Source organism: Equus asinus, chromosome 4 (assembly GCF_041296235.1).
Source record: "Equus asinus isolate D_3611 breed Donkey chromosome 4, EquAss-T2T_v2, whole genome shotgun sequence".
NCBI lineage: Eukaryota > Metazoa > Chordata > Mammalia > Perissodactyla > Equidae > Equus > Equus asinus.
The window spans coordinates 116,808,349-116,832,953 of NC_091793.1; the positions used below are offsets into that span (position 1 = coordinate 116,808,349).

The 24,605-nt window shown below is 37.7% G+C and overlaps 1 protein-coding gene across 3 annotated transcripts in view; it reads right to left on the reverse strand.

The window, feature by feature from the left end:
* TTN (titin) overlaps window positions 1-24,605 on the reverse strand; it is a 270,195-nt gene that overhangs the window by 82,424 nt on the left and 163,166 nt on the right. For all 3 annotated transcript variants that reach the window (XM_070508508.1, XM_070508506.1, XM_070508505.1), the window contains 42 exons: window positions 24,241-24,367; window positions 23,885-24,148; window positions 23,296-23,562; window positions 22,897-23,160; window positions 22,670-22,809; window positions 22,387-22,513; window positions 21,996-22,262; window positions 21,617-21,883; window positions 20,262-20,528; window positions 20,031-20,170; window positions 19,475-19,601; window positions 18,512-18,654; window positions 14,878-15,001; window positions 13,962-14,228; window positions 12,170-12,267; window positions 11,335-11,503; window positions 10,969-11,235; window positions 10,599-10,865; window positions 10,228-10,506; window positions 9,728-10,136; window positions 9,499-9,623; window positions 9,130-9,396; window positions 8,074-8,343; window positions 7,683-7,985; window positions 7,285-7,587; window positions 6,826-7,013; window positions 6,621-6,735; window positions 6,230-6,514; window positions 5,981-6,132; window positions 5,144-5,291; window positions 4,823-5,000; window positions 4,388-4,509; window positions 4,007-4,294; window positions 3,603-3,899; window positions 3,298-3,484; window positions 2,703-2,818; window positions 2,309-2,608; window positions 1,809-2,108; window positions 1,610-1,715; window positions 1,310-1,506; window positions 913-1,218; window positions 536-814 (listed from right to left, as the gene is read on the reverse strand). In XM_070508508.1, the coding sequence (XP_070364609.1) occupies window positions 536-814; window positions 913-1,218; window positions 1,310-1,506; window positions 1,610-1,715; window positions 1,809-2,108; window positions 2,309-2,608; window positions 2,703-2,818; window positions 3,298-3,484; window positions 3,603-3,899; window positions 4,007-4,294; window positions 4,388-4,509; window positions 4,823-5,000; window positions 5,144-5,291; window positions 5,981-6,132; window positions 6,230-6,514; window positions 6,621-6,735; window positions 6,826-7,013; window positions 7,285-7,587; window positions 7,683-7,985; window positions 8,074-8,343; window positions 9,130-9,396; window positions 9,499-9,623; window positions 9,728-10,136; window positions 10,228-10,506; window positions 10,599-10,865; window positions 10,969-11,235; window positions 11,335-11,503; window positions 12,170-12,267; window positions 13,962-14,228; window positions 14,878-15,001; window positions 18,512-18,654; window positions 19,475-19,601; window positions 20,031-20,170; window positions 20,262-20,528; window positions 21,617-21,883; window positions 21,996-22,262; window positions 22,387-22,513; window positions 22,670-22,809; window positions 22,897-23,160; window positions 23,296-23,562; window positions 23,885-24,148; window positions 24,241-24,367 (9,112 nt within the window). The remainder of the gene's footprint in view (window positions 1-535; window positions 815-912; window positions 1,219-1,309; window positions 1,507-1,609; window positions 1,716-1,808; window positions 2,109-2,308; window positions 2,609-2,702; window positions 2,819-3,297; window positions 3,485-3,602; window positions 3,900-4,006; window positions 4,295-4,387; window positions 4,510-4,822; window positions 5,001-5,143; window positions 5,292-5,980; window positions 6,133-6,229; window positions 6,515-6,620; window positions 6,736-6,825; window positions 7,014-7,284; window positions 7,588-7,682; window positions 7,986-8,073; window positions 8,344-9,129; window positions 9,397-9,498; window positions 9,624-9,727; window positions 10,137-10,227; window positions 10,507-10,598; window positions 10,866-10,968; window positions 11,236-11,334; window positions 11,504-12,169; window positions 12,268-13,961; window positions 14,229-14,877; window positions 15,002-18,511; window positions 18,655-19,474; window positions 19,602-20,030; window positions 20,171-20,261; window positions 20,529-21,616; window positions 21,884-21,995; window positions 22,263-22,386; window positions 22,514-22,669; window positions 22,810-22,896; window positions 23,161-23,295; window positions 23,563-23,884; window positions 24,149-24,240; window positions 24,368-24,605) is intronic.

Consider the following 24,605-nt stretch of genomic DNA (forward strand, 5'->3'; position numbering starts at 1 on the left):
ATAGTACACTTTCCAAGTTGGACTATTCACAGTTTTTGGGGAATAATCTTTGATGTGCTGGAGCATCCTTTACATGGCAGGCCATTTAGCAACCTTGGCCTCCAACTACTAAATGTCAGTAGCTCCCCCCAAATCTTTGTTCCAAGGAAAACTGGACTCCCAAATTTCCAAACACCATCTGTGTTGGGGGGGAGGGGAGAGAAAATGTTACTACCCCTGGTTGAGGACACTATGGAAAAATGTAAATACAATTAATAAATGAATATTGGTTATTTAAGCATTCTTTCGGTATGCTTTTATCTGAATTAGTTCTTCACATGCAAATAATTACACAGAAAAAAATTAGTCTAATCAGGGTATAACTAACAATTTCATCTCTTTAGAATTGCCTTGCTTCTCATATGGGAAAAATAATGTGAAAGGACAATTAGTTTACAAATGGCCAACTCATGAAGCCATTTATACTAACGCCGCAAAGTTAACTAATTTTCCCAACACATGAAGAATGTCTGGTGTTTCTTCACACGATGATTACCTATGACTTTGACATTGATTGAGCCAGTTGCTGAGCCAAGCTTATTCTCCAGTGTAATGGTGTAAACTCCAGCATCTGCATGGACACTCTTGGGAACTTCGAGGTGTGCAGAGATGTGATCGCTCTTCATTGTTAATCTATCACTTGCTTTAACTTCTTTGCCATCTTTATGCCAACTAACGGTTGGAACTGGGACAGCTCTGAAGGGAACAGGAATGCTTAACTTTTCACCTTCAATAACAACAATGTCGTGAGTCTCCAGATCAATTGTTGGCTTGCCTGTAAGATAGGATCCAGAAGAGGCAAAAAGAATATGTCAAAATGCAATGCATGAGTAAAGCCTATTTTATTAATTATAAAAGAAACTGTGTTCTTACAATCTGGGTCTTTGGCAACCACATTTTCGGAGATTTCAGATGGCTCACTGACACCAACAGCATTGACAGCTCTCACTCTCAGAACATATTCCTTGTCAGGAACAACGCCTTCTTCAACCTTGAATTTCAAGTCTTTTATTGGGCGAGAATTAACTCGCATCCATTTTTCAGTGCCTACTGGACACATTTCAACATGGTATCCTATAATAGGGCTTCCACCATTTTTCTCTGGAGGCTTCCAAGCAATGGCAATGTGCTTTCTCCCAGCATCAGTCACATGCAGGTCAAGGGGAGGTGAAGGAGGACCTGAAAAAAGGGTGAAACATGGTCATCCACAATCTTACCATTAAGCTCTAGACGATATCCTTGGTATATCCTTTGTATCAGCACTACTCACTTGTTGGATCTTCAATTGACAGGATTTCCGTGGGTTCACTTGGATGACCAACTCCAGCTTCATTTTCTGCCCGAACCTGAAACTGGACCTCTGTTCCTTCAATGACATCAGTTACTCTGAAGTTACAGTCGGGCCCTGAGGTCTTTCCAGCTTTCACCCAACGGGTGCCTAACTTTTCTTTCTTCTCAATGACATATCTATTGAAAAAACAAAGTATTTCATTAGCATTAAGAGAAAAAACAAAGTTAAGAATTTTCAGCTGAGTGTAAATTATTCTTTCTGAATTAATTAAAATTCTACCTCTGTATTGGTCTTCCACCATCATTTTTAGGTGGTTCCCACTTCAGGTCAACATGTCGTTTCGTCACATCAACCACAGTCAGAGCATAGGGTGGTCCAGGTGTGGCTGAAGGCAAAATATTCAATGGTTAGGAAACCCAAAGGGAAAAGTGATAATCCACTACAAATAGTGTCACAAAGATTAAGCTAGAGAGCATACTGAAAGTGTCTTTGGCCAGGACGGAGTCCTCGACTTCACAGTAGTCGCTTTGTCCTATGGCATTTTCTGCAGCGACTCGGAACACATATAAGGAGCCCTCTGTCAGTGGGGTTACTGTGCACTTGGTGTCCTTGACAGTCGTGTCCACCGTTTGCCAGCCTTTTCGCCTCACATCTCTCTTTTCCACGATGTAGTTGGTGATGGGGGACCCTCCATCTTTCTCAGGAACTGTCCACTTTAGGTCTGCTGTATTTTTTGTGATATTAATAACTTCAAGCCAGCGAGGTGGTGATGGAGGATCTGAAGAAGAAAAAAAGAAAAACAAATTCAATTTTTTATTGTGCAATATTCAATCTTCACTAAATTCTCTAGTAGTCACTAGGAAATCATCTGTCAAGGATGAAATAATCTAGTAATGAGTTTTTCATATTTTCTTTTATTGTAGTTCTCAGATATAGTTCAGAAGAATTTCTATACCCCAGACATCAATAGTGACTTACATAGCTTCTCCCGGCAAAGCACAGGGTCACTGGGTTCGCTGGGTTCACTTTCCCCGGCCTTGTTCACAGCTCTAACTCGGAATGAGTATTCCTGACCTTCCATGAGCCCCGGGAGCAAATGCTGAGTGGTGGGAACCCCTTCAGCCACTCGGACCCAGTCCTCTGTTCCAGTCTTTAGCATTTCAATGACGTAAGACTCAATCTTTGCCCCTCCATCATGTTCTGGCTTTGTCCAATTCAACATTATTGATGTTTTGCCTATATCTTTCACAGTTGGTTTTCCAGGGGGCCATGGAGGATCTGCAAGCCAATGGAATGAAATCATTATTTAGGTTTGTAAAAAAGGAGTTAATATAAGCTTCAAAATAACCACAGAAAAATATGTAAATAATACCTATGGGATCCTTTATTAAGATCGGTTCTGTTGATCGACTTGGTTTTCCAGGTCCAGCAAGATTTTCAGCCAACACACGGAATCTGTACTTTTTCTTATTGGTGAGCCCTTTCACTCTGAATTAGGAACAAAGTAAGAGTTGAGTAACATGAAAGCAGAAACTTCTCTGTTTATGTTACATAGGAGCTAATTTATTTAAATTGTGAAAACTGATATGGAAATTTAACTAAAAATATTTCAATATGCATTTAAAATTGCCTCTTAACTGTCACGTACTTTAGATTTGGCCAAATGTACCAATCTAATTATAATGTTTATAATAATGATCATTATTATATATATTTGTATATACATATAATATACTGGAGGACCAAATACTTTGAAACGTCAAGAAAGTTAATATTTTAGAGTAAGAAATTAAGAAATGTGTCCTTGAATGAAATTTATATCATTTTTGAAATTATATGGTAATAGGAAATATAAGTAAAATAATTAAAAATTTTATAGTAATACATAATCATGTATAATCAAAAATAATGCTAAAGGATGAAAATTTGTATATACAGCTGTTTTAACATCTTGATGGAGATTTTACCTGTATGTTGTGTCCTTTACTGGCATCTTATTGCACCTAACCCATTTATCAGTATCAGGATCTAATCTTTCAACCCAATATCCAGTGATTGGGCTGCCACCATCATCATCTGGCTCACACCATGTGAGAGTCACTGCATCTTTAGTGATATCAGAAGGTTCAAGGCGAGTTGGAGGTCCAGGTGGATCTATTGACAGGATAATGATATAAGTATTATACGTCCTATGTATATAAATACGAGCCCTAAATCCAAGTTTGACACAAACATCCTTTTTTTTTTGTCAACTGATTAAGGAGAAACTTACCAAACTGATATTTGGCTGTTATTGGAGTGGCCTGAACTGGTTCACCAACACCATACATGTTTTCTGCAGCAACTCTGAAGAGGTATTCTTTATTGGGGATTAAGTTGGTTGCCTTGAATTTTGTATCCTTGACAGTTGATGAGAGCTTGTGCCACATATCACTGTCAGCTGCTCTTCTCTCCACAACATAGTTTGTGATTTTAGATCCACCATCATCTCGTGGTGGGTTCCATGTTAGAAGACATGACTCGTTGGTCACTTCTGTGATGTCAAAAGCAGCTGGTGGTCCAGGTTTATCTGTGGATGACATTACACACTCAGAAAAAACCCATATTTTTTAATCGTTTTATTTTAAAAGTAGCTGAAATGAGTTTGCCCATTTTTAAAATGAGAGCCTCCTTTACCTAAGACGTTCACTTCTGCCACGGCAGTGGCCCGACCACAGACGTTCACAGCCTCGATAATGTATCTGCCAGTGTCACTTCTCTTGCTATCGACGATAGTCACAGTGGATTTTTTAGGAACATTTTCAATGGTGATTCTTTTGTCCTGCTTCAGAAGCATGTCAGCCTTCGTCCAAGTTATTGTAGGTTCAGGTTTTCCAGTGACAGTGGCAGGAAGTTCAATCTTAGTTCCTGCCTTTACAGTGAGACCAGCAAGGAGCTTCACGTCGAGGAAAATTTCTGGAGCCTCTGAATTGGAAAAGATCATTTACTATATTAGCAAGTTCAGGCAGAATTAAAGTCAGAGGCCTGGTTGATAATACAGAAACCAAAAATAAATACCCTGTGCGTCCACAGCCTGGATTTCATCTGTGGGCTTGCTTGGTTTGCTGGCACCTTGCCTATTCAAGGCCTTCACACGGTAGGAATACCACTGGCCTTCGTCAAGGCCTGTCACTTCCATTCTGTCAGAAAACATCATAGGATATTTTACTATAACGTCTATAATCTATCCCACTGTGTAGTATTCATAATCTTTCCAAAATGCATACTCTTGATATAATATTATTCTCTAAATTAACTCTGGATTGCTTCAATATTGTAACTAATGAAAACCCTGAGTAGGGGCCAAGTTCAGGAGCACTTTTTAAAATCAGATGGCACATCAGGGGAATTCTCAATGAAAAAAGCGAGTATTTAGATTTTCCAAAAGAATACTTTCATTTAAGTGAGTAACAGTAAACATTTATTCTTGTACCAAAGAATTAAAAAACCTACTTTGTTTCTGCAACTGGTTCCCCACAGGCGACCCATCGATCAGAACCACGTGGACATTTTTCAACTATATATCCTTTGATGCGTGAACCCCCATCATATTTAGGTGGATCCCATGTTAGGAAGATGCTCTTGGCTGTTCGATCTCTCCATTTAACATTCTCTGGTGGGTCAGGTACCGCTGTAACATTTTAAAGAGAGCGTCAGACTTAGATAGGCCAACTGTGAAATCTGCATATTGCCAACCCATAACTTCAACTCCAGGTCTAAAAACAGAGACAGGTAACAAGAGGCTAGGTAAGGAATTATCCAGAATGTACTCACTTGCAGGAGCTGACATATTTACAGGTTCATCAACATATGCAGGTTCTCCAGGGCCACACTTGTTACGAGCACAGACTTTAAATAAATATTCTTTTCCTTGAACAAGATCAGGAACTGTGAATTCTAGGTCAGTCACAGAGTCTATAACCTGGGACACAGAAATACAGTTAATTAGTTGCCCAAGTCAAAAGATTTTTACCGTGAGCAGGGATACAAACGGAAGTTGTTTTGAACGCTGAGGATTATTATTATATTAATTTCACATTAGGGAGAAATTGCAAATTAAAACACATAGTAATCTTTGACCCTTAAAATAAGGTGAAACTGTTTCATAGTTGGTACACATTAAATAAGTGGCAAACAATCTGTTGATTCTTTCTACCAGCTTGATTATTAGAAATACGATTTTAAATCAAGGGAAGAATACTAATGAGTATACACTGAGGAGGAAAAAATGGCAGATTAGGCTAACTAAGGCAATATAGCGGAGTGAGAAGTATGACCACCAGGGAGTTAAGTATTTAGTGTCCTTAGAATGGCTTATGGCTTAATAGGGGCATTTGGATACTTATCAGGTATCAAGTGAGTAAGTATGTTTTGTTTTATTTTTTAACAAACCTAGCTGAAAATTTCGTAAGTCTCACAAAATACAGCAATAATACCAAATCCTGGTTGAACCACCTCAGGAAGCATTAGCATCAATGCATTTTAAAAAGTATTTGGCGCTTTTTCAGCAAGGTAAATGTAAAGACCTATAAACTTTGCATGGTGCCCCAGCATTCTGGGATTTCCCCCACCGTCTCTTCTGGAGTTGGTGCACTGCTGCTCAAAACTCACTTTAGTCCATGTTTTCCGGTTGACTTCTCGCTTTTCAACAAGATATCCAGTTAATGGACTTCCTCCATCATCATCTGGTGGTTCCCAAGTCAAATGTACTGAGTCCCTGGTTATGTCATCAAATTTCAGTTCTTTGGGTGCACTTGGGCGAGCTGAAATAATGCAGTCAGAAGTCAATATCATTAATAGCTTGAACTAGTATTTGTTAATACTGTCAAATCACCTTAGATCACAAGTTTAGTTCCTTACCAATTACATTGACATCAATTTCCCCAGAAATTGCTTTCACACGATTTTCTAATTTCAGTGTATAAATGCCCTTGTCTGGACGTTCACTTGGAGAAATGACCAGTTCAGCATAGGCAGATAAGGTTTTCATTTTCACACGGTCCCCTGCTTCTAGTACTTTATCTCCAAACGCCCAGGTTGCAGTTGGCCTTGGATAGCCTGTACTTGGAACCAGGATCTTGATAGGGTTCGGGACAATAACTTCCAGACCATCTTTAAACGAACTTAAATCCATTGTTGGTTCAACTACCAAGAAGAAAAATTAATGAGTTTCCAGTACTATATTTAAGTCCCTGGTACCCCACAGTAGCTTTATGCTATCCCCAAATCTAAAAATAAAATATCCATTTACCAAATGCATCATCAGCAGTTAGAGGACCAAGAATTTCAGATGGATCTGAAACACCAGCTTCATTTTCTGCAGATACTCGATATAAATATTTATTTCCTTTTTGTAATCCAGTAACCTAAAATTATGAATCAATATTTGTAAAAAACATATACAGTTAAGTCCATGATCGTACACTGAATATTTTTCTTAGATGCAAATGCCCCACCTTGTAAGTCAGTTCAGGGACAAGTTTCTTATTGCAACGAATCCACTCATCTTTTCCTTCTTCACATCGCTCAATTATGTAGCCCAATATTGGGCTTCCTCCATCTTTCAGAGGAGGTTCCCATGTGAGCTGAACTGATGACTGAGTCTGATCTGAGGAACTTAGGTTCACAGGAGGACTTGGTCTCTCTGGAATGGAAGAAAGAGTTGAAGCATATTGGTTAATTCAGTGACAATTTATTAAGCCAATGCTGTAATCATTTCCATCATCTCTATTAAAATATCAGGCTTACTAAATTCACTGAATAAAGTAGGCACAGTCTGGATTTCTATGATTTTGTTCAAATTTTTCTGATGTTCTGCCTTTTCATTAACTTTTATTTAATTTGACTTATTTTAATTGATAGGCCTAATTTCTGGATTTCATGAAGTAATTATTTCTTTTTTTTAATGGACTTACCAATTGGATCAGCAACTTTGACGAAAGGTGTGGCTGCACTTGGTTTTCCAACTCCAATTCGGTTTTGGGCTCTGACCCGGAAACTATACTCCTGTCCTTCCACCACATCAGTGACAGTTGCAGACAAGTCTTCAGCTTTTACTGTCATGGCAGTGTCCCATCTGATAGAAGTTTTGTCTCTTAATTCAATGATGTAATTTGTGATCTCAGCCCCTCCATCATACTCTGGTGGTTCCCATGTCAGTGAGACACCAAATCTATTCACATCTGTGATGGTCACATTCAAAGGAGGGCCTGGAACGTCTGGATTTCATCACAGAAGAAAACATGGGCTTTGGGTTATATCAGGGATAAAAGCAGAGATAAGCTAGTTTGCAATTTACTTAAAAACTTCTTACCATATCTACTCCTTGCTTCCACAGGATTGGCAGTTTCTACTGGTTCACCAGTGCCAACTCTGTTTCTTGCACTCACACGGAATAGGTATTCAACTCCTCCTTTTTGTAGTCCAGTGACAGTAAACTCACAACTGTCTGCACGGTCAGTGGCCAGAACCCAGGTCTTTCTCTTGATGTCACGTCTTTCAACAACATAACCTATGATTTTGCTTCCACCATCAGTTAATGGTTCTTCCCAAGCGAGGCTCACTTCACCATCAAGTGTTTCTGTCACTTCTAAGTTACGTACTGGCCCAGGAACATCTGAAATTTACAAATAAATTTTTTTTAGTGTGTTATCATGCTTGTGGTTGTGCTTTGCCAATCAAGTCCAAGTGACTCAAGGGCTTACCAATAACTTGTAAATTGATGAAGGCTTCTGCTTTTCCATGTTTGTTCTGAAGCACAATTTTATACCTTCCTTTGTCTCCTTTCTTGGCTTCTAAAATTCTGAAAGAAGTTTTTTCAGCTGTAGTATCAACAGTTTTTGAAGACAGAGCTTCATTTTCTTTAAACCACTCAGCTTCTGCTTTGGGGTAGGCATCATAGGGCACCACCATTGTCAGAGGCTGGCCAACATCAACCACAAGATCTTGATCAGCTGTCTTGATTTTAGGTGCAGCTAGTGAGAAAAATAACATGCGAATGCTTTAAGTTATTTATTGTAGTCTAGCTACACCAAGCTTCTTTACTATGCATTTGTTAGCAAATATTGGTTACATAACCTTGGCATTATGTCACAGTAACTTTACAGCAGAGAACACTAACTGACTTAGAGTTCCCATAGCTTATTTTTCAAATTATCAGACTCTGGAGAATAGAGGATCAAGGATGATACAAAACATGAAATCTCCATTCTTTGCCAAAAATAATAGAGGATTAAACATAGTGCAAAATACGTTGTTCTTCTTTTTTTTTTTTTTTAATAAAGTGGGCATCTCATACTTCAAGATAAAGCAGAAAAACTTTTTCTCATGTTTAAGAGGTACACTAATGGCCTTTTCATAATGACAACCTATAAGGATGTCTTGGAAGCTTGGGTCAGGATGCGAAAAGACCTAGGAGGCCACACAGAGGTTTGGAAAGTAGAAGAGAATGGGGCTATCTCCAGGTCTGGGTTTGCTAGGAAGATTCTAAGGGTGATAGGTTAATTCTAGGAATTAATGAACGGCCACTGTGTGCCAGAAACTGTTCGAGGTTCTGGCATGTAAAGAGGAATTGCCATCAATTTCCTCTTACTGAGAACATTTTGTAGTAAAAGGAATTAGAATAGTTAACGTGTGGATAGGGCTTAATAGAAATTAAAGGCTTTCACAAGCATTCTATCATTAACTAACTATGAAATCTGAAACTTACACAGTATCTGTGATATTGTGAGAATATTTGAAAATAAAAGAAAGGGACTTACCTGCCAGTTCAAGCTTAGCTCTGGCTTCTTTGTCTTTAGCAATAAATCTGTATTCACCCTGGTCACGTGGCCTAATGTCACAAATCTGTAGCCTGTGTATCTTTCCTTCACTCATCATTTGGTGTTTGTCACCCTGGACAATAATCATGTTATTTTTTAGCCATTGGACTTCCACCTTATCTTTGTTGAGCTCAGCCCAAAAGACAACATCAGTACCAGGAGCTTCAAGAATATCTTGGGGAGGCCTGATGATCTCAACAGGGATTTCTGAAAAGAAAATGTGAAATAAATACAAACAGGTTTGTATTTGGATTAACAACTTTTAAAAACTGGTACTAATATTAAAATGGTTCTTTCATCAAAATGCACCTTCCACAAAAAGTCTAGCTCGAGACTTCCTGTCGTCCACTCCACAAGCATATTCACATTCATCATCCAGCCTGCAATCTTTTATAATGAGTCGATGTACACTTCCATCTTTTTCAAATTTGTATCTAAAAGAAGAGGTTGAGTGATTGGTTAGCTTGCATAAGGACCACTCAGTTGTCAAAAGTGTATATACAGCTACAGAAATAGAGATTAAGAAGCTTTCACTTACTTTTTGCCTTCTTTGATTTCCCTCCCATTTCTGTACCATTTTACATTTGCTTTCTCTCTGGAGAGCTGGCAGGAGAAGACAGCATCATCAAACTCAGTGACTGTCTGGTCTTCCAAGTGTTCCACAAATTCTGTAGGGGCTTCTATGATAAGAAGCTCAGCAACAGATTTATCTTGTCCAGCAGTGACGATGTATTCACCCTCATCTGGGAAGCCACAGTCTTTAATGATTAGAGAGTGCTTATATTTATCAATTCTGTATAAAACACGGTTGTCAAAAGCCACCTCTTCTCCATTTTTGGTCCACTTTAGTGTTACATTGAGACGATTCACCTTGCACCAGAATGTGACAGATTTCTTCTCCATTGTTTCAATATCTTTAAGAGGCTCAACAATCCTAAGGTCTTCCTCTGTTGTAAAGGAGAAGAATAAGGTTGATTTTAATTGTTTTCATAATACGAACTGGTTTAAAAATTCTCTAAAGCCATATAAGTGACTTACCTTCTACTATTAGATTGGCTGCACTCTTAACATTTTCACCTCTATGATTGGTCAGAGACACACTATAGTTGGCTTGATCATCTAATCGTGCATCTCTAATCCTGAGGGTGTAGACCAGGTCTTTTTGGAGAATAATGTATTTTGAACTATCAAATATGGCTTCATCATTTCTGAACCATTTGGCTTTGGCACCTTCAGTATTGACTTCACAGTTGAAGATGACTTCTTGTTGTTCCTTCACACGGGTGTCCTTAAGAGGAACTATGATCCTGAGTTTTTCTGAAAGCAACCAATGAGACTTTTTAGTATGAAGAAGGACCAAAGTGGTAGATAGAAATGTAAGTAAACCCAAGAAGCAGAAACAAACTTACCAATTACTGTCAAGTGAGCTGCTGCTCTGGCGGCCCCAACCATGACTACGTAAGTGCCCATATCTTGTAATGTGGCATCTTTCACAACTAGGATCCTCTTTTTGCCATCAGCAATAACGTCATATTTATCTCCAGATTCAAGTGTCTTATCGTCTCTCTTCCATTGGACTTCAAAGCTTTCCTTTGATATAGAGCAGACAAATTCAGCCTTTTCTCCTTCAAGTATTTCAAGGTTTTGAGGCTTTGAGATAAATTCAGCAGCAAGTTCTGGAAAGAAGTTGCAAGATACCGAAAACTTAAGCATTTGTACTTTAAATGCAACAAGTATGAATTTCTTAAAATAAAATATTACTCATTGTAATTTTCCTACCATGTACTTTGACTTTGCCATCAGTTCGAGAACTTGGGAGTCGGCAGTTGTAGTTGCCAGTATCCTCAAGGTGAGCGTTCTGAATGATCAGGATTCTCTTTCGCCCATCAGTAAGTATTTCATATCTTCCTGTTTCAATGATCTCTTCATCCCCTTTGTACCAAGTCACTTCTGCTCCAGGCTTGGAGACTTCACAAACCAGTTTTATAGTGTCTGTTTCACTAACGTCAACGTTGGTAAGATTTTTGGTAAAGACAGCTTCTTCTTCTGCGGGAATAATAATAATAAAAAAACATTGAGTTAAACTGGAAATTATTATTTTCTTCCCAACACCTATGCTTCCATAAAGAAAGACTTTACTCTTACCCACTACTGTCAGCATGCCAGAAGTTCTTGCTGTCCTTACTTCACAGGAATATTCTGCTTCATCATCAAGTAGACATTTGTTGATGACCAGAATGCGCACAGCTCCCTTAGATATAATATCATATTTTTTGCCCTTTTTAATTTCAGCACCATCTTTGAACCAGTGAACCTATATTTAAGATAAATAAATACTTTTATCAGTTTTCTTATTGTTCCTTTACATGTGTGTCCTTAAGAGGAACTATGATCCTGAGTTTTTCTGAAAGCAAGCAACAAGACTGATAATATGAAGAACCAAAGTGATAAATACAAATTCAACTAAACCCAAAAAAGCAAGAACAAACTTCTTCAGTTATTAAGTGAGTTGCTCTGATACTATTATCAATTGTTAAAAATAATGAGATCACATAAGTTTAGAGCCATAGAGGGCCTTAGAGATCATGCAGACCAATTCCTTTGTTTTCCACAGGTACAGACTGACTCAATGTTGACCTGCCAATGGTTGTTAATGACACCCAAAAGTACTTAGTTGAGACATATGAAATTGCTGATATTGATTGTTTTTAACCTAAGAAAACAGCAATTTTATATGGTTCAAACTAATAATATCTAAATCTCTTGATTGTGAGTCCAGTGTTTTTCAAGTAATAGTAAATGAATAATACTAAAAAAAGAACAATTAAGTCAAGTATGCATTTCATACTAAAGTAATAATCTTTAAAAGGAAAGTGATGATCAGAGATAGGTTTGACTAACTTTATTTTTCCATTTTGGCCAGACCAAAAGGAAACAAAGTTCTCTGACAATACAAGATAGCAACTATGCAATCACAGACCTTGGCATTTTCTCGGGAGAGTTCACACTCAAATCGAGCCATTTCTTTTTCTTTAACTCGAAGATCGGTGAGTGGTCTTAAGAATTCCACGTGCGGAGCTGTAAGAGGTCATCAGAATTCAAAATGAGGTTTCTAGAATTTACTCTAACATTACTGTGGTACATGTTAAGAAAAAGTGCATCTTTTGCAGAACCTTTCCTTAACAGGCTGCAGCTGACTTTGAAATCACTTGGATCTTCCATTCGGGTATGATACTTTGCTTTTTTACATATCTCTGTAGTTTTCATAAAATTGTGTGGCATACTATATGTCCAACTCATTCTATTTATCTAGCGAGCGAGCTAGCTAGCTAGCTATCTTATCTATCTACTTATCGCCAGCTCAGTTCTTCTGAATGACAGCTGGAAGAAAAATCTTCACTGATAGTGCTCCACAGTTGAAAGCTGATATGATATTGTCAAAGGAAACATCAGTAGCAAAGAAACATTATCTTATTTAATGCAGCCAGCATAATCTTTGAGAAATTAGTAGAATTCAATGATAATGTAGCTTGAGGCACTATGACCAGTCTTGTTTATGGCTAAGAGGCATGAGTTGGCAATTGAAATTACCTAATTCAGCTTTTTTTTTTATCAGCTTCAAAGATGTTACATATAAGTCAGTCATAAAATCTATTAGTGCAACAAAGCAATGTGTTTTGTACAAGAGGGTGACTTGTGTTTTTTACGTCTCTCATTTCATTTATCTCCAGAATTAAGTCAGCAGATGTATAGGATCAGACAGCTGCCCCTTGCCCTTCCTTCTTTCAGGGCTCCTTGTGAGTCCTTCCCAAGATGACCTTTCTTGATGAGTGAGATTCTGGGACTCAAGTGCTGGCTAATAGGCTTGAAGATAAGCTCATTGTAGCTGTGCCTTCTTGGAGTGGAGACAGAGTGGATGACAAAATGAAGAAGGAGACCCAAGAAGCTACTCTGTCATAAGCTAAAGCAGAGCAAGCACAAAGTGGAAAGAATAAAAAAGTTGCATGGAAGATGCATGGAAGCACAGTCAAAGCCACTATTTTGTAGCTGTTGACAGATGGGAAGCAATTAAACTAAACAGTAAATATTGCGCAAAATTTGCCGTGAAAAGCGTTATCACTGGACAAAGGAATGAATGAAAAAACGAGGTAGCAAGTGGCACTTTGAAAAAAGACACTATGTTTTTCACCAGAGGAAGAGGTAATGCTAAAAACCATTAGAGCTCTCTTCATTCATAGGTCTCAAAGAATCAAGGCTTCCATCTTCTTATCCATTCTTGTTCTCAAAGACAGCATTATGCGAATGGGCTTTATGATATTACAGCAGACCTCTAGCATGCTCCTATTCAAATGAAATTTCCTGCTCATTTTCTAGTTGTTCCCCAAACCTGAGGATTCATTTTCCTTCCAAGTGGCAATTGCTTTCATTTTCTTTTTTAAAAAATTTTTATCATGGCTCCCTTCTTGTCTTTTTAATTCAATTTGTCCTCCTCTGTATGAGGATATTCCTACAGTAGGCTTACCCCAAGTAGACAAAGAGCCCCGTCTGCTCACTACTCAGTGAGAAGCATAGTGAAAAGTGATCAGTCTGTCCTTATCAGACCAGATGTAGAAGAAGGACTTTTTATTAAACATCTAAAAGATCAGCGTATGTCAGTATTGATATGGTAAGTTCCCAAGAAATGCAGTTAGGCCAAGAAGGGCATGCAAAAAGGTTTTCTTTTGTTATCAAAGAGTTGCAAATGAAAAGACCTGGGTAAGAAGAATACTTACGCACGACATTCAGGTTACAGGAAGTCTTAAAATCCTTAGCATCACAAGTGTATGTTTTAATATCCTCTGGGGTACAGCCATGTATAATAAGTTTTCTGACCCTGCCATCAGCAACAATTTCATACTTCTTGCTTTTGAGAATTTCTGTCCCATTTTTGAACCATTTCACCTTTGCATTTTCTCTGGATACTTCACACTCCAATACCGCAGTGGCTTCCTCTTCGACCGTCTGGTCCTCAAGAGGCTTAGTGAATTCAACTGGGGGTTCTGAAAGAATCATACCAATTAGCCAAGGTGTTTCTCCTTTCCTTCTCCAAGAGTTTTAGCACCTCCTCAACTTTCCTCTTGTATCTTCAGGGCTTTTTCTATTTGTAAGTTTTGATTCCATTCAGATATTTTCCTCTAATAATGATGTTTCATCATTATTTGTACATATAGAGGAAAATCGTTTTTTTTTTTAAGGATTTTATTTTTCCTTTTTCTCCCCAAAGACCCCCAGTACATAGTTGCATATTTTTAGTTGTGGGTCCTTCTAGTTGTGGCAAAAATCGTTTTAAAAAAATATTAAATATCAAGGAAATAATAGCCAACTCTTGGTTAATAAAGTGATAGATACTTCATCTGATAATTATTCATTTGATAATTTGATAATTAGTCTTCCTCCAGCTGTTTATCAAATGCAATAAAAACAGCGAGAATAGAAAGAGGAAGTAAAACCTATTCTAGTCAATTTTGACTCCGTTTTTTTTTTAACAGTCAACGAAGTATTTTGTTAGGCCATAAAGTAAAATTAGACTTTTGGATATTTGGTGTATTTTAATGATCTATGGTACTCATCAAATAGAGATCATTGAGAGCCGGCATTATTTTGAACCTCTGCATTACACATGTATTTAAAAATAGGCCTTGTAATTACCTTTCACAAAGAGTTTGGCTTGAGTTTTGAAATCTTTTGCTGTTAGTTGGACTTCTCCAGCATCTTCTAACTTTACATCCCTCAGAGTAAGTGTGTGAACTCTTCCTTCCGAACGTGTGACCACCTAGTTTTTTGAAAAACAGTGCACTTTAAGAATATATGAAACAGTAATCCAATATATTTAGCTGCATTTAATTCATTTAGGTAAACGGTTTGAAACAGTGCTTTCTAAGTTGTTTTATAATCATATATATAGCACATATGTATTTGAAAATGATTTTAAATAATAGTTTGAAATCTTATAAGGAAATTTTAGGCTTTCCCTTACATAATTACTAGGTGATCTTCTACGTTGAAATGCCTAGGCAAATTTCTGTTTATATTTGTGTTCTTCTGTGTATATATATATATATACATGCATGCATATATATATTTTGTACATATATATACACCTATAAAATATATATAGCCTACATTCTACTACTGGGTTTATATATATATAAGGGAGGAACTTAAGCTAAATCATGAAAATAAGGGAAAAAAATGATTGCATATGGTAAGCTGAAAGTAAGCCTTATTTTCTACGGTGTTTGCCATGCAACAATGAGCTAGAATTCTTCCCACTTATTTTAGCAATTAAAATTATTTTGCCAACCAATTAAACCTGTGATGAAAATCATTTGTATAATTTCTTAACTTTGTTCGAAAATGCCATGAAGGTGTTGACTCGTCCTCCCTCTCATGTGCTTGCAGCTGAGGCCTGGGAAAATCAGGTCTCAGGGTGCTACAGCAGGGCCATCCTCACAGTGTGGGTAGGACAACTGGAGGTTCTTCTAGTTCTACCTTCTAGAATTCCAGAAGATGCTCTGCCCTGTTATTTAGATTGATTTTGCACTGCTTAAGAGTTCTTTTAGAGTAAAGAAAAATGTAGAAATTTTTATCAGTGGAACTATTTATTCTGCTGGTGTAAAGGAAAGAGTTAGGAATAAAGTTTCATCTAAAGGTTTTTCCTTAATTAAGAGCTGGGCATGGTTATTAATTTAACTACCTTAATAAGTGAGAAAGGCCAAAAACCTAATAAGGGAAAACAAAAAGACAGGAGAAGGTAATTAAGATATGCCCTAGGAACACAGCTGCTTGTTTAAGGACATGGTAGTTGAATGGAAAAAGAATTGTTTAAGTAATGACATTTCAATATAAATTTTGGACTCTGACTTAGGGCTATTGAAAAAAAAAATCTCAGGTTCTAACCCTCCCACAGATATATCTTATCTATTAACACTTTGTTTTATCATCTGACTTCCTCTGAGGCTAATCTAGAATATTCTCTGTTGCCGAGTACTTGGCTCAGAACACAGTGATTCTCGATAAATAGCTGATATACGATATACCTTGACTATGCTTAAAAAAAAAAAAGGCAAAACTAACAAGTACTTCATAAAATCAAACCAATAAAATGAATTCTGAAGATTTTTGTGGTGAGTTATATAAGAATAATGTTAGACATCATCCGTTTAAAGTATTGTTAACTTATAATGGAAGCATATTACTATAACACAATAGGCATTATGACTGACTAAGCTATTAAATACAAAATTATCAAAGGCCATTTACGACTTAGTAGTCCTTCTTGGACTGATGGCTAAAGAAAAAACCCTCATTTCTAAAATTTTCCCTTTCAATTTCCTATTCCAACAACCTGTTTTTATTTGGTTGTACTTTTTAGAGGCTAAAAATTTTGCAAAGTGAAGATAAAAGGCCTGAATTAAATTGATAATAGCAAGTTTGTTCTGATAGACCTCATTTAAACAAAGCCTGTAAGATGTAATAAAATGACTTTATTTTTCACAGTTTATGTTAAGTTCTTTTTGAAAAGAGACATTTAAGTAATGTAAGAGCAAGTTCATAAAAGGCTGAAGTATTTTTGGTGACAGAGTAAAGGATTAAAATTCCTATGCCAGGAGAGACACGAAGGGGCCCTATTGGATTGTGGTAAGGTGATCCTTTCTCACTCCAGAAAAAAGTTTAGGAACAATAAGAGATCTTTTTTCTCTGAGTAAAAGAAATATGAATCAGATTTTTAGAAGTCGACATTTTAAATTAAAATAGTATAGTTTTTACATTAGAAACAATGAGAATGATCTTTTAATAAAAAGCTCTTAATTTGACGAAAAGATACTTAGCACAAAAGAGTACTATAATTTGTCGTTAAGTAGTGTCCCTATATACAAATCATGAATTTACAGATCTAAAAAGGATCTTGAAAAGTCAACTTGAAAATTCTCTTCCTTTAGACATGAAAGCAACTAAACCACACTTAATAAGACTAATGCATATTTTAAAACAGCAAACTCAAAGACGGACATGCCGCATCACCCAGCTCAATATCTAGAAGCCCTCAGTGCAAGGAAGCTTTCCGCCCATGTAGCTTAATTCTCATGCTGCCATTTGAATGTACTGCAGCTATTTCCATCCTCGTTGAAGGAGACCAATTGGTCATTATTGCCTGTACAACAGGCAGACTGTATCTACCAGATGACCATTACTGAATTACCCTTTAATCACTGAAAGACTACTAGTTTTTTTGTTTGTCTTAGAATGGATGTTCAAAGGCATTTCCCTTCTAATACTTCAGGCAATGTTGTGGCTTCTTGTTAAACTGGATCTCTTTTTAATCATATTCCTTTAAGTTCAAAGTTTGATTTGTACAGAAGCCTTGATGCTACATTTGATATTATTTCTGTGCTTTATTTCCAACCCATGTTGGACATTTTGTATATATTTTATTTCAAGAATTCAAAATGAATGGTGAATTATCAAGATAAAACAAACACATTGTTTTGGGGGGCAAAATACATAGCTCACTGTAGGTAAACTGTATTTTGGCCCTATCTGAATAATCGCCTCAGTTTTTACTTAAAATCTTGGGTAAAATCTTGGGCATAGAAAAGCTAACACCAGGAGCTGGTTATTTCCTAAAACTTCTTAAAGTTTATTTGTTCATACATGTGGATAACCACAGAGCCCTTCTTTCTGGTCAGTACTATCAGTTGCACTTTAAATAGTCCACTTGCATTCCAGACTTTGTACAGCTCAAAGCACTTGAGGGTTAAAAATAGCTTTGGAGAAATGCTTGAAGAGCAAATCTGCCCAGCAATTATCTCAACTACTTGATCAACTGCCTGAAATGGAATCTCAGTCCTCTCGGCAATCCCCTCATGTGCAGAACACTAGATAGCACGGACAGAATTAGTCATAAAACTTGCTGTGCACCATTGTTACAGTGCATCCAAGCAGAAAGCCTTTTTGATCTTTCCTGTCTTCCAGTTAATCAAATAAACTATCACTGATAGCTAATGAGCGTTTTCCTTTTCTTCAAAACCCTAAAACTTGATGGTTCTTAAAATTTTTATTTCCATTTCAATAAAAATATCATCAGGCTAAACCCAACAAAGATTGGAAGAATCTGCGTTACAATTTCAGCAGAAATCAGGGGAGAGTAGGAAAGAGAAAGGGAAAGGGAGAGGAGAGAACATGAGAAAGAGCAAAGAATAAGGAATATACGAGAGGACAAAAAACCTGAGAGAAAAAGGAAGAACAAGACAATGCAATGAACCAGATGCCTGCTTTTTACCTTATCGCTGGGCTCCAGTTTCTTCCCTTTGAGATACCATTCCACTGGGATATCCTCATAAGAGAGCTCGCAGTCGAAAGTGGCTGTTTCCCCTGCAGTCACCGTGACATCCTTCAGGGGCCTCAGAAGACCAATTACTCGTGCTTTTCGAGAGGAAGGAAGCAGCTTTGGATTACTCATTTTGTAATTCCAAAAGAATAAATACAGACTTAGTTATTAATCTCCATGGTTGCTTTCTTCAAGAAGGAAAGAGCCACAGGACTGGCCTCTATTTTAACTCCTGTGTGAACGTGGCCCTGTGGTGCCGAGAAGGGGAGAGCTGGTAGCTGGAGAGTGGGTACTTGTAGGGGCCCTTTCGTTCTGATGTACAATTTGCGCTGCATCTGTCTCTCTGCCAGGTGTCAAGTTCCTCTTGCTACATAAGGTATGTGACTTCCAAAATAACTAAGACTCTGATTGGAAGAAGACAAGGGCCCCTCAATCACACAGCCTGTCCATATCCATCAAACACTTTGCACCTTCCAAAAATGTTAGTCTGATGCTCCTTGCCTCCCCTCTTGAATCTGAAATGCCCACACAGCAAAGTTTTTCTTTACAGTGCTACAGTTGTACAGCAACTTGGGTTCTGTAGTCTTTCAGGGTTCTGAGTTAGAGTCTTATTGTATGTATATCTACTTTGAATGAAAAGATTACAAAGTAGGAAAATCTGACTTGCTTAATTTTCTTTTGTTCAGGCAGCAAGGTCAATTTCCAAGGACATTGTTCAGACGGCAAAGACATTTCCAAAACTTTAGAATTTGAACCACGTGCATATTCGGATGTCAAAGAAGTAAATACAAGAAAGCCAGTTTCTGTGCTTTGATAAGGTTTTCTAATTAATGAAATAATTCCAATTAATTTCCCTCACGTTCGTTTTCTGCAAAAGGCTATACTGCATTTTTAGCAGAAACACAGAATACTTACGTTTTACTCGGAGGTGGGCACTAGATTTAACATTGGCAGCTTGGAAATCCACCCCACCGGCCTGGTCCAGGCGGCAGTTGTGCAAAATTAGGAAGTGCGTTTTGCCTTCTTCCTTGATCTCACAGTCCTGTACCGAAAGAGAGAGGTTTCATAAGAAATCATTTTCCCTGGGATTTTTCTGAGGATATATTATCTTAATTAAAGGAATGCTACTAAATAACTGTTGAGGAGACTTTATATAACTTTGAGCTTGTTTTTGTGAAATAAAGCCTGTGAGTACTATCATGAAAGCAACAAGTAGCATCATGAAAGTTTATTTTAGCTGCATAATTCTGAAACAACTAGCAGCATCACAGTAGTATCTACAAACTTTACTCACTATGCTGGAACAGAAATAATGCAAGTGTGCTTGTCCGAGCCCAGTTGTAGACCCTAACATCTCTTACAGAGAGCCTGATATCATGTTTAAATGCCCTGCATGCACTCGACTTTTCACCTGTTCTTTTCTATTTCACACAGCTTTTCTAAGTCTTGACAAGTTCAGAAATAGACTTACAGGTGTTTGGAGCAGTGCCTCTCCCTTGAGTTTCCAGTTGGCATGGATATCATCTTCCGAGATTTCGGTTTCAAAGCGGGCCGTCTCAGTCTCCATCACCTCCACACTGTACAGGGGTCGCACCAGTTTAATTTCCCGATCTAGAAAAGTGAAGTGTCAGCATGTGTCATTAGCCTCTGGCAGAAATAACCTCAACAGCTTCGAGAGTAAAACTCATGGAAATTTCCTTACCCTCAATGTCAAGCTTTCCTGAGGTCTTGTCTGTCCCACAGTCACAGGTGTACTGTCCAATATCTGACTTTAAGGCTTTCTTCAGTATTAGCATGCGCTTCTTGCCATCTGCCTTAATAATAGCATTTTTGGATGGCTTTATTTCCTCCCCATCCTTAAACCACTTCACCGGTGCATCTGCTTTGCTAATTTCACACTGTAGAACCACTTCATCTTTCTCTACGCCAGTGTAATCTTGAAGCTTTCCTGTAAAGTATGGATCTCCCTCTGCAAGTAAAGCATACGTGAAAAAACTTCATTAACCATCTAGGGAAATGAAAATCTCCTGGAAACTTTAAGGGGCAGTTCATAGAGTCCTGGGTATATTTTAAAATTGCACCAAGCTTTCACTCATTTAACATGCTTATGTTCAAAAGTTCTCTACATGTTAGAAAGGGAATCAATGTATAGGATTTATCAAGATCTAATCTATCTATATTATATTTTATTTATTTTATTTTATTTTATTCTTTTGGTGAGGAAAATTGGCCCTGAGCTAACATCTGTTACCAATCTGCCTCTTTTTGCTTGAGAAAGATTGTTCCTGAGCTAACACCTGTGTCAGTCTTCCTCTATTTTGTATGTGGGACACAGCCACAACACGGCTTGAGGAGCAGTGTGTAGGTCCATGTCCGGGATCTGAACCCACGAGCCCTGGGTCACTGAAGTGGTGTGCATGAGCTTAATCACTACACCACCAGGCTGGCCCATATATTACATTTTAAAGTATTTTCTTAACAGTAGTTTGAAAGACACTATGAAATTTAGCTTCAAGGATAATTATGTGTTCCTTCATTATTCAGATTAATTTCTTAGCAAATCTATTATGTCTACTTTACCTTTAAGGTTCCAGGGTCACATTATTAGTTTTTCTCAATCAATTAATAGTTTGCATTTATATTAGACTTCATATGTAATCTGCTTGATATCAAGGGGCCAAGAAAAACAATGAGGTTTATTAATGTAAGTTTTGTGTTTCCTCTTTCATTAGAAACTTGAAAGACACTTTAGTGAAATAATTTTGATGAAGTGAGGAGATAGGAAGTATTTCCATTCCTGTTTTAAACATGACAGAGCCAATAATTAATTAAGAGTTTTAATTTTGATTTTAACTGGCTATTTTGTGACCCCAAGTCTTTATTACCTTAAAGTCTTTATATTTTTAAGTAAACATATTTCAGAAATAAGCCTGATAACATATACGATAGTTCCTTAAAGATAGGGGCTGCTTCCATGCACTATAACCCCTGTAATCAGTACTCCACAAATTTCTGCTGAATTTAATGCAATAAAACTAAATTGAAGAAAGCACCTACCAAGCACAGTGAGTTTAGCTTCTGAACTCATCCCCATAGCTTCTACTTTAATTTGAGAGGTGTCATCAATAGAGAGGTTTTTGAATGTGATGGAATGAATCTTCCCTTCATCTTCCATTGAGACCAACTTGGTGGTGTGCAGGCGCTGGTCGTTTTTGAACCACTTGACGCGGATGTTATCATGGGACAGCTCCACAGTAAACACGGCACTTTCCCGCTCCTTGGCTGTTACATCCTTGAGTGGGGTGAGGAATTTGAGCCGGATTCCTATCAAGAAAAAAACCCTGATTTACTCCAGCTCTTTGAGGAGGAAATATAAAAATAAAGGCCAAAAAAAAAATCACTTAAAAGTGGCTAATCGGACAAAAAAAAAATTTACCTTCAATGATCAGTTTGCCACTTGTGTGCTTATCTTCAGCTTCAAAGATGTATTTTGCTTCATCTTCAAAAGCAGCTGATTTGATCACCATTGAATGCTTAGTGCCATCCTTTATAAGCTCAATTTTGTCATCACCTGTGATTTCTTGGGTTCCTTTCAGCCAACGGAATGTTTTGGGTTCCCTGGATACTTCGCACTCAAACTTAGCCTCATCTTTCTCAAAGACTTTAACATCACTGAGAGGTGTGATGAAGATAAGTGGCAATTCTGAAAAAGAGGATGGTGTGGATGAAGCCAGAATATGCTTCCAGTCATGACCCCTGATCAATTCAAGCTCTCATAAGAAATCTGCAAAGAAAATACAAGAGGGTAGCTGACAGGCAGAACATACCTTTCACTTTCAGTTTGGCTGCAGATTTAGCATTGGCAGCCTGGAAGGAGACCTCTCCTGTCATATCCAGCTGGCAGTTATAAAGGACCAGAATATGCTTCTTCCCATCTTCAATGATTTCACAGTCCTGTTTGGAGTGAGGGGTAGAAGGAAAGAGAAAGAACATCATTTTCATATCTGGTTATTCCTACAATTCATCAAGAGATTTCATACCAGAGGTGTATCTTTTTTCACCAACAATCAACCAAGCCCCCTCCTGTGTGATCAGATAATCTTGACTTACAGGGGAAGCAGTTAAAGGCTCTCCTTTTAACTTCCACTGGCCATGAACATCTGGTTCAGAAAGCTCAATTTCAAAGCGAGCTGTTTCACCAACAAACAATTCTACTCCACGCAGAGGTTTTTCCACTTTTATTAGTCGAGCTGAAATGATACAAGTTTGGTTAGAATGACGGAACAAATAAACCACAGGTTCAGATAGGGCAAATTTTAAATTTTTGAGCAACTCACCCTCAACATTAACATTTGCTGTTGTCTTGTCTGTGCCACAGTCACACACATATTCGCCTTTATCTTTAAGTTCTGCCTTTTTGATTTTTAAGATGCGGCGCAGGCCGTCTGACTTGATGGAGTATTTGGGTGAAGGTTCAATCTCTTCACCATCTTTGAACCATTTCACTGGCACATCTTTGCTCACTTCACACTTCAGAATAATCTCATCCTTCTCGACTCCAGTTTTGTCATGTAATTTCACAGTGAAGTAGGGATCGGCCTCTGTAAAAGACATTCAGCAGGTCATCAGGAGAATGTGCAAATGAAATTTTATTAGTTACACGTTGCAAAATATTTAACTACTCCCCACTCCCACCATCCAAAAACTGGCGATCAAGTTCTAGTAGTCACATTTACCTAAGACCTTTAGGTTTGCTGTGGAGCTCAGGTCCTTCACTTGAGCTTTTATCTGGGATATATCATCCAGGGTCACTTCTCTCATTTCCAATTTGTGAGTTTTGCCCTCAGATGAGATGAGTACAGTTCTGCTCGTGTGGAGTTTGACATCATTTTTGAACCAGACTACATGCATTTTTTCATGAGAAAGCTCACAAACAAAAGTTGCTGTTTCACCTTCTTTCACTGTTTGATCTTCAAGAGGCGATATGAACTTCAATCTTATACCTACAATGTAAGCATGGATAAAATGCTCAGAAACACAATTTACTTTCAGAAATCTCTCACTCTAATCTGCCTGGCTACAAAGGATATGTTTCACATGGCATTTATTTATTCATCTTTTCAAATTGAGCTATCCTCCATTAAAAAAAATTAAGGGAGTTGTTTTGGTAGCAATGTGAAAGTAGAGTAGTGGTGCCAGTTGTCACTTGCAGCTATTAGAACATGGTTCTATCTTTAGAAGCCATATATTTAAGCCATATCTTTAAAGCCATATATTTATATGCCTAAATATGGGATGTTACAGGCAGATCTCATCAGCTGTTACCTGTAACAAATAATCGTGCTGAGGTCGTCTTGCCCTCCACCGAAGCGGTATAGACCCCTTCGTCATCAAATTGAGAATTATTGATGACAAGAATGTGTTTCTTTCCATCAGTAATGATATCAAACTTGTCAGATGACTTGATAATATCAGGCCCTTTAGACCATATAACGTTTGCCTCTCGGGTGAGGACACATTCAAATCGAGCCTGTCGCTTTTCTGGAACAGTGACATCCTTCAGGGGCACAGCAAAGTCAAGTTCGATTTCTGAAAATCAAATGGTAAAAATGAGTTTTTTCAGAATGCAGAAGGATATGAAATGAGGTTGAGCCCACGCCATGAGTTCTAAAAGCCCCTACCTTTTACTGTCAGAATGGCCGTCGTAATTGCATTGAGGGCCTGGTAAAGGACTTCACCAGCTTGGTCCAGTTTGACTTTGTGCAAAGTTAAGAAGCGTTTCCCACCTTCTGCTTTGATTTCACAAGTCTGAAAAACAATAGTTTTAGTTAGTATTTGAATGAGAGAAATTCCCTAGAGGAGAAAAGTTTCAGATACGGATTTCTACAGAGTTAAAAAATTACTACTGGTAAAAGTAAGTAAAAATGTCTTGTCATAAAATTTTTAAAAATTGTCTGAGCTGTCCACAAATAGCGCATCAAATTTCTTCTCCTCTTTGAGACTTTAGAAGCCTGAAGTAACTCCATCATTGTTGAACCACATTTGA